The 13,445-nt window shown below is 36.8% G+C and overlaps 1 protein-coding gene across 3 annotated transcripts in view; it reads right to left on the bottom strand.

The window, feature by feature from the left end:
- The window catches only part of LOC123878245, a 64,925-nt gene that overhangs the window by 7,501 nt on the left and 43,979 nt on the right, over positions 1-13,445 (bottom strand). For all 3 annotated transcript variants that reach the window (XM_045925390.1, XM_045925391.1, XM_045925392.1), the window contains exon 2: positions 2,880-3,070. In XM_045925390.1, coding sequence (XP_045781346.1) covers positions 2,880-3,070 — 191 coding nt within the window. The remainder of the gene's footprint in view (positions 1-2,879; positions 3,071-13,445) is intronic.

Genomic DNA, 13,445 nt, shown 5'->3' with positions numbered 1-13,445 from the left:
AGAGCTAATTTTAAGGAAATTCTGTACAAATGACGTCAGGAAAAGAATGAAAACAAGATAAAGTTCAAAACTAAAATCTGACTATATTGCTCTTAACAGAGACTCTCCGTCAAGCAAAAAAGCAAAGGTAGTTTGTTTCTCATTTGAACACAAGTGTAAATTAAAAATTTATAACACCCCCGACAAGTGAAGGTTACAGTAACTAGAAAAGAGCTGATAACTTTCAAACGGCTGAACCGATTTTCTTGGATTATAGCTAAGAACACTCCCGGATAAAGCCACCTTTCAAACAAAAAAAAAACTGAATTAAAATCGGTTCATTATTTTACGAGCTACGATGCCACAGACTGATACACAGATACACACGTCAAACTTATAACACCCCTCTTTTTGGGTCGGGGGTTAATAAACCAATCTAACTCGATGTGACTGTTTAGACATGTTCTAGAAACTTATATCTATGTCTGTGGTTAGCCAGTTTCCGTAAAAAATAATTAGTTTTAAAATAACACGGTTTCAAGATTTGTATGTACGAGTAGATTCTTGAGACCGTGCAATCGGTTCAGTAGTTTAGACGGTACAGTGGAGCGTATATAAATACACACATACAATTATGGGCTGCTAAAATCATAACTTTTCCTTTTGGTTTGCCGTAGTTGGGTAAAAAAACTAAGGCTGAGATCTGTAGAGCCTACCAAATCTCAGACTTAAGAGTTAAGACATGGTTAAAACTAGACAGGTTTATGTCTCCCGCATAAATCTATCTCGTTTTAACTATGGTAAAGTTTGAGCAAAGTCAAAGAACCCTCTTTAAATACCCTATGTGAGTAACTTAGGAAAGAGATTCTATACAAATTTTCAGCTTCTGAAATAGGCCGAGTAACTGGCCCACGAGTTCTGAGTCATATTTTTTTTCCATTCTCGTATCAGCTGATCAATGTTTGTTCCAGTATCATAAATAATATTTTTTGTCGAATCATAAAATAGATCACGCGGACTTATTGTACCGAAAATCTAACAAAAACTATATTCACAATCTTAGTTCACACGGATGCAAAGTGTAAGATGATGTCATAAAGGTAGTTGCGTCGCAAAACACCTCAAGGTATTTTTAATAAGTAATAATACACACATTAAATCATACTCTACTAACAAATCATTTGCATGATAAAATACTTAACAAACGTAATTAAACTTAAGAGGGCTCTCTCCGTCACTAGTTTCATACAATCGTAGTTCCAATTTCATTTGAATATTAAGCAACCAAAGTCCATGAAATTTTGCAGACAAATTCAAGAAACTAATATCTATGTCTGTGGTTTTCCAGATTTCTGTTAAAATATTCGGTTTCAACGTTACGCGGTCTTAAAAGTTTTCATACAAATCTTTGAGCGCCTGTAATTTTAAAACTACATATTTTTAGAAAAATCTAAAACACTACAGACACAGATATTAGTTTCTAGAATATGTCTCCAAAATTTCATGGACTTTGGGTGCTTAATATTCAAATGAAATTGGAACTACGATTGTATGAAACGAGTGACGGAGAGAACCCTGTTAAGAACTGGAAGAAGGGGACAGAAGAGGAAAAGGCGCCATAGTCCACCACGCCTGGCCAAGTGTGGATTGACAGACTTCACACACCTCTGAGAACACTATGAAGAATTCTCAAGCATGCAAGTTTTCTCACGATAATATTTTTAATCGACTTTAAAAAGGAGAAGGTTCTCAATTCGTCGGAATCTATGTATGTTCCCCGATTACTCAAAGACGCCTGGACCGATTTGGATTTTTTTTTGTTTGGAAGGGTATGCTTCTCAGGTGAGGGTTCAATTTGTTGTCTGTCTGTCTGTCTGTCCCACTATACGTCCGTCGTGTGTGTCAAGAAAACCTATAGGCTACTTCCCGTTGACCTAGAATCGTGAAATTTGCAGGTAGGTAGGTCTTATAGCATAAGTACAGGAATAAATCTGAAAACGGCGAATTTGCGGTTACATCATTTAAAAAAAAATTAAATGTGTTTAAATTTTCAAAGTAAGATAACTATAGCAAGTGCGGTATCATATGAAAGAGCTTTACATGTACATTCTAAAACAGACTTTTATTTATTTTTATGTATAATAGTTTTTGATTTATCGTACAAAATGTTGGAAAAAATACCCGAGTACGGAACCCTCAGTGCGCAAGTCTGACTCGCACTTGGGCGGTTTTTGTGTTATGTTACTTTTCATGTTATTGTGTGCAATAAAGATTTCATCCATCTATCTATCTATCTATCTATCTATCTATCTATCTATCTATCTATCTATCTATCTATCTATCTATCTATCTGTCTGTCTATGTATTGGGTAGGTATTTCATGGCAGTGAATAGTGATATTAAGCTGGAATGCCATCGTGTCTGAGATCGATTTGCTACGTGTTGGTGTTACGTCGGAATGCAATCGGAATGGTTGCGTCGACTGACAGCCGGTTTTTGCGATGAATGCCTGGCCGTTTGGAGGAAATTATGCCGGTGTTATGAAAGATGTTTGGTTGGTATCTATTGAAATCTGTTGATCTCATGATATGACGCGCTGATTCCTTCAATGAAATTGTGGGAAAACTTACTAAGTACAATATAGGAGAATAAAAGATCCTGGGTCCACTTTCTACTAATATTATAAACGCAATGTTTGTATGTATGCACCTATGGATGTATGTTACTCTTTCGCGCAAAAACTACTGGACGGATTTGGCTGGGAATGGAGATAGATTATACCTGGATTACCACATAGGCTAGCCACATGTCGGAAAAATACCCGAGTACGGAACCCTCGGTGCACGAGTCTGACTCACACTTGGTGCGTTTTTTTTTAAATAAATAAACTAACTGCTAACCTGTAAATGTGAATCATCCTTGCTCTGCTCGGGTTTAGTAAACTCCGCATGCAAGGCGTGAGGTTTCCCGCCAAGTGGCAGGGTTGGCGCCTCGTTCTGCCAATGCTTCTCCTCTTGTCTGAAACCAGGGTTGTCGAAGGCGAATTCATCCTTCACCGACTCTGGATCTGTTGTGAAGACTAGGTGTTTGCCTGGGGACAATAGAAAATTATTATTAGATTTGCTTATTTTTTCAGTTTTTTTGTTTATTGGCAATACTACAATAAAACTTAAAGCTAGCCTTATCTAATTACTATACGAATCATGCCCAAGTGGTATGGTGCCAAGAATATCTACTGGCTGCATTTCCACGCTGGACAGCCAGGCTGATCCGTTGCGCAAAAAATGAGCCAGCCCTTCTGTCACCCGATGAGGTTATTAATCGCGGTGAAATGTCTTGTAATTTTTTTTGTACCTACTACGACTCCATGGCTCCAGGGTCTCCACGGCAAACGGAACAAAAATGTACTTAACTGGATAAGAGAGGCATACTTGCGCTGCTTGCCGTTTTCAGTCATAGTGCACTAACCTTACATACCTAGCTAGAGACAAAAACCAATCGTTTTCAAACAAATACCTTGAAATATTTATAAAGGCAGCCTTTTTACCGGTAATCTAAAGTGAAACTCGTAATTTCTTATAATAATAATTGTTAATTAAAAGAAAAACATCGAATCAATAACCGCTCTATTTCATAAACTCATAAAAATCTGCCAAGTGCGAGTCGGACTCGTACTCAAAGTGTTCCGTACGATTGTAAGATTATGTACTTTTTAATTTACATAGCGGCTATTTTGAAAAGTTGAAAAAGACACTGTGAATATTTCAACTCTCTACCTATTACGGCCTTATTGCTCCAAGCAATAAGGCCGTCTTTGCACACAATTGTTTTTTTCTGTTTTCTTCTTACTGTGTTGTTATCCTTTACATGTGTTTTTGCGTGCAATAAAGAGTTTCTATCTATCTATTACGGTTCATGGGATACAAGCCCGCTGATAGATAGACAGACAGACGGAGGGACGGATAGTGGAGGCCTAGTAATAGGGTCCCGTTGGCACCATTCGAGTACGGAACCCTAAAATCTATATCGTGTCACATGCTCCGTATAAGTGCATATGAGCACGTTATGTTATCTAAGCAGAGATTTTTATTTGGATAGTTGTTATTAGAAATCGAAAGCCACTTCCTATAGCGCGAGTCAGGCAAGTTTTAAGGCACGCGCACATTCCGGCAGTGTATTTAAATCCCCAAACCGAAAGTAATATGTAAAAATAGTAGATACATTACATATAAAGTGAAGACATAATATGTAACTACCGCATTTGGATTACACTTATAGAGCTCAAATCTCTTCTACTTTCGTGCGTTTTGTATCTTGTGTCTTACTCATCAGCAAGCACTCGTTTTATACTCCATGCAATATAAATATGTACATATATGTATATCCTACTAATATTATAAACGCGAAAGTTTGTTTGTTCATGGATGGATGTATGGATGTTTATTACGCTAAAAACTACTGGAAAGATTTAGCTGTAATTTGGAATGCAGATGGATTATATCCTGGATTAACACATAGGCTACTTTTTATCCCGTAAAATCAATGAGTTTTCGGGGGTTTTGAAAAACCTATATCCCCGAGAAGAAGTCGCGGGCATCAGTTAGTGGTTTAATGTCGCACAACCGATAAATTACTTGCAACTTTGACATCTGTCAAATAAACCATACAATTTTTGAAAGTAACAATGTTGCAAAAATAACCTATCGAGTATCAACAAATTACAGAAAGATTAATTTCAGCTGTTGATTGACGGAAACATAACTGATGTTTCCTAACTAGAAAAAATGCCACGTTTTTGATGATAACTCAAAAACGACTTTTTGCAGTTAACCGGTTTTAGAAATATAACGGCAGCGTAGTGTGCACGTAGCTTTACACTAATAATATAATTTAGTGAAAGCAGTCAAGTCGCACATTTTTACGGCATTGAGGGTAATTAAAAAATATTTTTACGTTAGCAATATTCGCTTGATTGATCATTAAATAATTTACTAACTATAAAATAAAACTCTTTCGTTTCTTAGGTTTTACAGTTATTATTATCAGATGAGTGATAATAATAACCGGGAACACGGAGGAAACGAAAAGGCCAAATTTGGAACTCCAAAGTCGGTCACCCATCCAGTTACCGACTTGGGTCAACGTTGCTTGCTTTATTTTATTACTAGCTGATACCCGCGACTTCGTTCGCGTGGATGTAGGTTTTTAAAATTCCCGGGGGAACTCTTTGATTTTCCGGGATAAAAAGTAGCCTATGTGCTAATCCAGGGTATAATCTATCTCCATTCTAAATTTCAGCCCAATCCGTCCAGTAGTTTTTGCGTGAAGGAGTAACAAACATACACACACACACACACACACACCACACACACACACACATACAAACTTTCTCCTTTATAATATTAGTGTGATAAGGTGCAGGTTTACAGGTCTGAAGTAGAATTTGGGATACTAATAGCCTTAAGTAGGTTACTACTAGTACCTAAGTTACAAGTAAAATGTAAAAGCGTAAAACTAACTTTTCACTTAGTGAAACCATTAGGCCTCATTCACACGTAGCTCTCAAGGCTGGCGTGTGAAACAAATGTGTCTACCGCAGATTTTAGAATAAGTATAGAAGTGTGATATTGTTGTAGTATGTTGTGCTGTATAATCGTTAAACCTAATAGTTATTTTATTTGCATAGCGTTGCAGTTTAATTAATTATTTACGTTGTCTTGGATGCTACAGATATGTTGTTATCAATTAAGCCTCAATAGCTCAACGTTTATAGGAGCGGTCTGAAAACCGAAAGGTCGGCGGTTCAATCCCCACCCGTTGCACTATTGTCGTACCTACTCCTAGCACAAGCTTTACGCTTAGTTGGAGGGGAAAGGGGAATGTTAGTCATAATTAAAATGGCTAATATTCTTTATAAAAAAATATATATATATATTTTGGTATATTTTATTTTATTTTTATTAATAAGGTTCGCTAGCGATTTTTACAAAAATGATCTTAAATTAAATAAAGTTAAATTACATGACGTTGTATGTAAAATCATTTAAAAGCAAACACTACATGCACATTCACACAATTTAAATGGAACAATTATTCATCACATTAGTAAAATGATACAAAAAGTAGCTAACAACTTTCCGAAATAGTGAAAACATAAAAAAAAATTATTCAAGGTGCAATGGTAATTGAATAAATCTAAAACTATATATGTATATATGTATTTTTGTCTGAGTGTGTTGATGAAAGTCGGCCAAAAGCAAATCCCCAAGTTATACCATTTCTATTACCTATTGAAAGTTCAGTGGTATCTACTGTGCGTAGATTGCATTACATAGTTAATTTGCTACTGAGTTATGCGATTCATTTTGTAATGTTCGACGACCTCCTCGGCACAGAAACGCTGAGGTCCAGGAGGTCCCGGGTTTCATTCATTAGCTAAGGGGGTACAATAGGGGTTTGAAATATGTTTAGTCCACGCGGACTAAGTCGCGGGCATAAGCTAATCTTATCAATAATTAGATGATACCCACAGCTTCGCCTGCATGGATTGCTCAGATCCCCTGTAGCATCAGATATGAGGAGTTGGAATCCAAATTTTTTATGGAACAATGTCGCAAAGTTCAGGAATCTCAGAGATATCAGTGTACATTACATACTAGGTAGAAAAATAAAACTGCCCCATTTTTCAAAGTCGGCTAAAAAGTAGCCTATGTTAGCCTCTACTTGTCTGTGAAAGTCCCGTCAAAATAGGTTTAGCCATTCCGAAGATTAGCCCGTTCAAACAGACAGACACTTCAATTTTATTTATTAGTAAGTATAGAATATAGATAACAGCATTTAAAAACGGGGATAGCTCTCGTCTGCTTAGAGCCTTAGCCAGACAATCAAGTAGTTTTTCAAACAAGTGAGTAACTACTTTACTTTTTAAGTAGGTAGCTAGTAAATAATGACCTAGGTACATGCTTACTTTGAATTAAATATCAAATTAATTTACAAACCAACTCGTTACTTAAACAATCTCTAGTAAAATTGGTTCTACTTATATTAGAAATTCTAATAGTCTAAGAGATTTTTCAGTTCCATAATTAAAGGTTTTACGAAATCTGGAAATTAAAAAGTTACCTAGTATATTACAAACTGTGGTTTTTGTGGCGCTGAATGTAACAAAAACCCTCTGTATATTTTTTAATTAATAAATATTTAAATAAATAAAATATACTTACTAATACCATCTTATGGGAATTATGGGATACCACGAGGTCTTATTTCTGGCGAACCACTAGTTGTTAACAATCCGCTGTCCGTCCGTCCGTCTGTCTGTCAGAGGGCTGTATCTCGTGAACCGTATTAAGCAGAGAGTTTAAATTTTCACATTCAATTTTAATGTGTATTTCTATTGCCGCTATAACAACCAATAATAAGAAATTTTAAATGACCGCCATGAAAATTAAAAAAAAATCAAAACGTGTTATTTCTTGTACGATGGTACGGATACGGAACCCTTCGCGTGCAAGTCCAACTCGCATTTAATAGTTTTTTTCATAGTCTTAAGTTTTCGCTTCTGTCGCTAGTCTAGTCTGCTAATTTTATCATACAATTACAAATGTTCCAAGGCGGCGGTAATCACTTAACATCAGGTGACCCGCCTGCTCGTTTCGTGGACAAAAAAAACCGGCCAAGTGCGAGTCAGACTCGCGCACTGAGGGTACCGTACTCGGGTATTTTTTCCAACAGTTTGGACGATACATCAAAATCTAAATCAGAAACCTATAGGGTACTTCCCGTTAAGATTTCTTGACAGACAGACAGACAGACAGACAGACAGAAAGACAACAAAGTGATCCTATAAGGGTTCCGTTTTTCCTTTTGAGGTACGGAACCCTAAAAAACTTACTAAATGTGCTAAAATGTAAGGTATGTTGTGAATCTACGCAACAGAGGCTTTTATTTCGATCAATTCACCATGATTGCGTATCGAATTTGTCTATTACGTTTTTTCTACGGGTCGTTAAGCCGGCGAGTAATTTGCGTACTACGTTACGAGCAGCAAATGTTACAGGACCCATTAACATGCTTCTGTTATTGTCATTAACCTTTATCAAAATGTACGAAAAAGATATCATTATTCAAGGGGCGGACCAACAAATTCCTGAAAGGCCGGCAACGCATCGGCGGTACCTCTGGTGCTGCAAACGTCCATGGGCGGCGGTAATCACTTAACATCAGGTGATCCGCCTGCTCGTTTGCTCGCTATTTTTTATTTAAAAAAAATTACTAAAAAGTAAGGTATATTATGTGTACGGTTTTCGAATTTTTCCCCTTGTATGTGCTATAAGACCTACCTACCTGCCTTTCATGATTCTAGGTCAACGGGACGTACCCTCTAGGTTTTCTTGACAGACACGACAGACGGACAGACAGACAACGAAGTGATCCTATAAGGGTTCCTTTATTCCTTTTGAGGTACGGACCCCTAAAAAATTAAATCAGTCAAAAGAAAATAGCATTCTTTGTATAACATAAAAATTGTCTATACCTTGTTATGTGTGTCAATAGCAATGTGTCAATAGGTAGTTACTTTATAATGTTACTAGATGATGCCCGCGACTTCGTCCGCGTGGATTTAAGTTATTTGAAATCCCGTGGGAACTCTTTGATTTTCCGGGATAAAAAGTAGCCTATGTGCTAATCCTGGATATTATCTATCTCCATTCCAAATTTCAGCCAAATCCGTCCAGTAGTTTTTGCGTGAAGGAGTAACAAACATACACACACACACATACACACACACACACACACACACACACACACACACACACACACACACACACACACGCACACACACACACACACACACACATACAAACTTTCACCTTTATAATATTAGTGTGATCTCTTACACTACACCGACTCTTGCTTTCAAAGAGATTGAATACAAGTGACACACTTTCCCGGCACTAGTTCTTCTCATCTTATTAAACTTCTAAGCGTTTCTTTTAATAAATACTACTACTACTTTTTCAGCCCCGACCCAAAAAGAGGGGTGTTATAAGTTTGACATGTGTATCTGTCTGTGGCATCGTAGCTCCTAAACTAATGAACCGATTTCAATTTAATTTTTTTTTTTGTTTGAAAGGTGGCTTGGCTTGATCGGGAGTGTTCTTGGCTATAATCCAAGAAAATCGGTTAAGCTTTTTGAAAGTTATCAGCTCTTTTCTATTTTTCTTATAGAGGTTGTTGTGTCGGGGGTTTTTTTTAATTTTGAGTTATATAGTACATTTTGTGATTACAATGCAAGATACCTACTTACAGTAAACGAGTGGGCATCAATTGATAGTGTGTGTAATTCCATTAAAGAGCATTAGCTTTGTAATCTTGTTAGTAATGAAATAAATAATTCTGTTAACAGGTTTTCGTTACATATGGTGTATTTACATCAGTCACACGCTCATAACTTCAAAAAGTTAGAAGTGGGTGCCTGGCATCGAATCCCGGACCCGGCCGCGGGAAGTGGGCATAGTGCGTTTCATCAATAGTACCTATGGCGTTATGTTGGCTCCCCTGTCTGTCCAAGTCATTGGCACCATATTTGCATATGAAGGCGCAGATTTTGTTTATTTTCATTTGATTTTCCTGAATGAATGAAATGAAAATGAAATGAAATTAAACAAAATCTGCGTGTTCTCATGCCAATATGGTGCCAATGACCACCCAACAGACAGGGGAGCCAACATAACGCCATAGGTACAATTCGATGAAACGCACTATACCTACCCTATAGGTTTCTTGACAGATACGACAGACAGATAACGAAGTGATCGTATAAGGGTTCCTTTTTCCTTTTGAGGTACGGAACCCTAAAATTATAAAGTGTTATATTTTCTTGTAGGATAGTACCACGAACTCTTCGTTTGCGAGTCCGACTCACAATTGACCGGATTTTTTTCTACAAGCAAGTTACACCTATGACGTAAAAATGGAGAAACAGTGATTTCGTTGTGAGAACCTTTTTAATAGAAAGTATTCATAAAAATAGAATGATATTATGTAAAAATTATGTAAAAATAATTAATTAACTAGCAGTATTTACTTAAGCCGAGAATTCATGTAATTTATTTTATTCCCATAGTAAATAAAGAGAAATTTCACAGCTGAATAATGAAGAAAAACGCTTATTCATTTTTTTTCTAAATAAAGAATATATTAGCTAATCATGACTAATACTCCCCTTTCCCCTCCAATTAAGCGTAAAGCTTGTGCCAGGAGTGGGTACGACAATAGTGCAACAGGTGGGGTTTGAACCGCCGACCTTTCGGAATTCAGCCCGCTCCTCAACCGTTGAGCTATCGAGGCTCTAAATATTAGGTACGCTAACTGTAACTAACAATAATTGTTCAACCACAAATATTTTAAATGCGAAAGCGTGCTTGTTTATTGGTTTGTTCTTCAATCACGTCGCAAGCAACGGAGCAACGGATTGACGTGATCTTTTGCATGGGATAGAGTTAAAGACCTGGAAAGTGACATATAGGTTAATTTTTATCTCGGTAAATCTACGAGTTCCCACGGGAATTTCAAAAACCTAAATCCACGCAAATAAAGATGCGGGCATCAGCTAGTAGGTACCTACCTACTTAATAATTTAATTAATTGGGTAATTCAAAAAATGAAGGCTCTACTTTGCGGAAGTCCTTGATACACAAGGAACAACAAGTACGCACCAATCGCTACAATCCACCAAAACAGACAAAGCTGGGTACAACGTATAGTTAGCAAGCAATGTGCAGCGTCCGACCTTCCACTACTAAACATGCATGACAAGCAAGCAATACGCACCACAACCACACAACACTTTATACAACACAAATATTCTAAAGCATAACTACTGTACGTTTAACTCCTATACCAGATCATCTTCAGAAGATGTAGCCTACATCTCCTATGGATGCTTTTTTATGATTTTCGATGTTTTTTTTTTCTTTTAAGAAATAAATATTAAAAATAATCAAGGTACCTACTTAACTATTACCTAACTACTAAAAAACCATAAAACCGTTGCCGGGCGAAGGCCAACATAATATATGCCCAATAAGATATTATTCTATCGCTTTTTATTATAGTTAGAGAGATGGTGGATTCGTTATAATATTAAATCCTAGCTAATACCCGCGACTTCGTCCGCGCGGACTAAACAAAGCGCTATTTTGCCCCCTAGGGGGTTAAAAATCCTTTCTTAGCAAATGTCTACGTTATAATAGCTATCTGCATACCCAATTTCAACCGAACCTCTCAGGTAGTTAGCGCTGTGCATTGATAGATCAGTCAGTCAGTCACTTTTTTCTTTTACATATTTAATCGTAGATTATTCGCTCGTTTTTGGACTGTGCAAAATAAGGTGGCAACGGAAAAGTGGTGTCGGTGATATTTAAAAAAAAAAAAATTGGCCAATAATTGCGAGTAGGGAAAGAGAGAAAGAGAAAGGGTTCCGTACCATCCTAATCTCTATCCTAATCCATCCATTGTAATCTCCCTCGTAATCGTAATTTCCTAAGAAAAAGCTTTTCCTAACTGGAGTTCTATAATATCTTTGCTTTTGATATATCTTATCTATACCTAATGTAGACTTACAACTCTGTTCAGTCAAGAGCCTTCAGGTTCTATGCAATTTTTTTTTGCTCTCTCGTCTGGCTTTACAAAGATTAGCTAATATCAAGTTTGTAGTTATTTGTAACAAGTTAGAGAAACTATACAAGTATGGACCCCGTCTGTGCTGGCGCTCGCCGACATACGCACGGCACCCCCTTAGAGCGCTTTCCAGTCAGTTTTAACAAATAAAAAACACTCCAAAAAGGCAGAGCACGCCCGCCAGGTAACACCAACACAGACGAAGTCCTTCTATGCAATCCATCTTCTATAACAATTTCTGCCACCAGCTCTCCAGTTTATTATCTGTAATCGCATTCCCGCCGAGTTGTCAAACGCCAAGAACCAAGATGGCGTCGACACACGACACTCGGCCGTGAGATATGCAGCGCAACCGGTTTATAATGGGATAGTTGAATGAGCTTGTTGCTAAATCCGTTGGTTAATGGTAGAAAGATTTGCGTACAATATGGCTAGGTATGTTCCTAGTCACTTTCGAAAGCTTGTAAGCTGTTATGTAGTGCCATTTGCTGAAGAAAGCCTCAGATTCTACAATTATTTGTGCAATAATATTTCGGAGGGTAGGTTCAAGAACTTTTTGACCTAGTCCTTCACCTTTTTACTAACGTACCGCAATTCATCGCACTCTGCACGCATAGGTACCTAGTCGAAACTCCACGGACACGGCGATTTGCTTCCTCGTTTCTAGTTTGTACCGCTTTAAGGTGCATGGGACGGGTCTGCCCGCGAAACTCAAATTTAATTTGGTTTTACGCAATTTGTAAACTAATACGACAAAGTAGGCTTGGCACTTTAATTGCGCCAATGGCAGTATCATTTTCACAGGTTATAAAAAATCTTTACTTGAAAGGGTCCAGTTTAAGAAATTAGTTATAGTATCGACTAATTTGACTAATAAAATATTTTGACTAATTTCTTAAACTGAGCACTTTCAAGTAAAGATTGTTATGTAATCCTGGGAAGATGATACTGCCATTGTCGGAATTAGAAGGCCATAAGCTTACTTTGTCGTATTAATTTACAAATTGCGAAAAACCAAATTTTTGAATTTCGCGGGCAGATCCGTCCCATGCCCTTAACAGGGCTCTCTCCGTCACTCGTTTCCACTCGTTTCATACAATCGTAGTTCCAATTTCATTTGAATATTAAGCAACCAAAGTTCATGAAATTTTGCAGACATATTCTAGAAACTAATATCTGTGTCTGTGGTGTTTTAGATTTTTCTAAAAATATTTAGTTTTAAAATTACAGGGGCTCAAAGATTTGTATGAAAATTTTTAAGACCGCGTAACTATGAAACCGAATATTTTAACAGAAATCTGGAAAACCACAGACATAGATATTAGTTCCTAGAATATGTCTGCAAAATTTCATGGACTTTGGTTGCTTAATATTCAAATGAAACTGGAACTACGATTGTATGAAACGAGTGACGGAGACAGCCCTCTTAAAATAGATACCTACCTTCAAATCAAGAGTGAATAGGCATCTACTAGGCAAGCGCACTCCATCTTAAGCTGCATCATGCATCAAAAGTTCTCAGGGTAATTATAAAAATCTAAATTATCACTATCATCCAATTACGCACAGCTTACCTATATGGGTGATTTAATCAATGATTAATCACACTGGAAGAAATATGAATAATTAATTATTTATTATATTACATAATTATAATTATAATAATTAATAAGATTTGTACAGTAGTTAGATAAGACTAGCTTTAAGTTTTATTGTAATATTTTCTAATTATTTTATTAATATTAGTCTAAGTAATACTCAAATGTTGAAATGAAACATAA

This window comes from Maniola jurtina, chromosome 25 (assembly GCF_905333055.1).
Source record: "Maniola jurtina chromosome 25, ilManJurt1.1, whole genome shotgun sequence".
Classification (NCBI taxonomy): domain Eukaryota; kingdom Metazoa; phylum Arthropoda; class Insecta; order Lepidoptera; family Nymphalidae; genus Maniola; species Maniola jurtina.
Note: the sequence above shows the minus strand (reverse complement) of the source record. Positions and strands in the feature narration are given on the sequence as shown.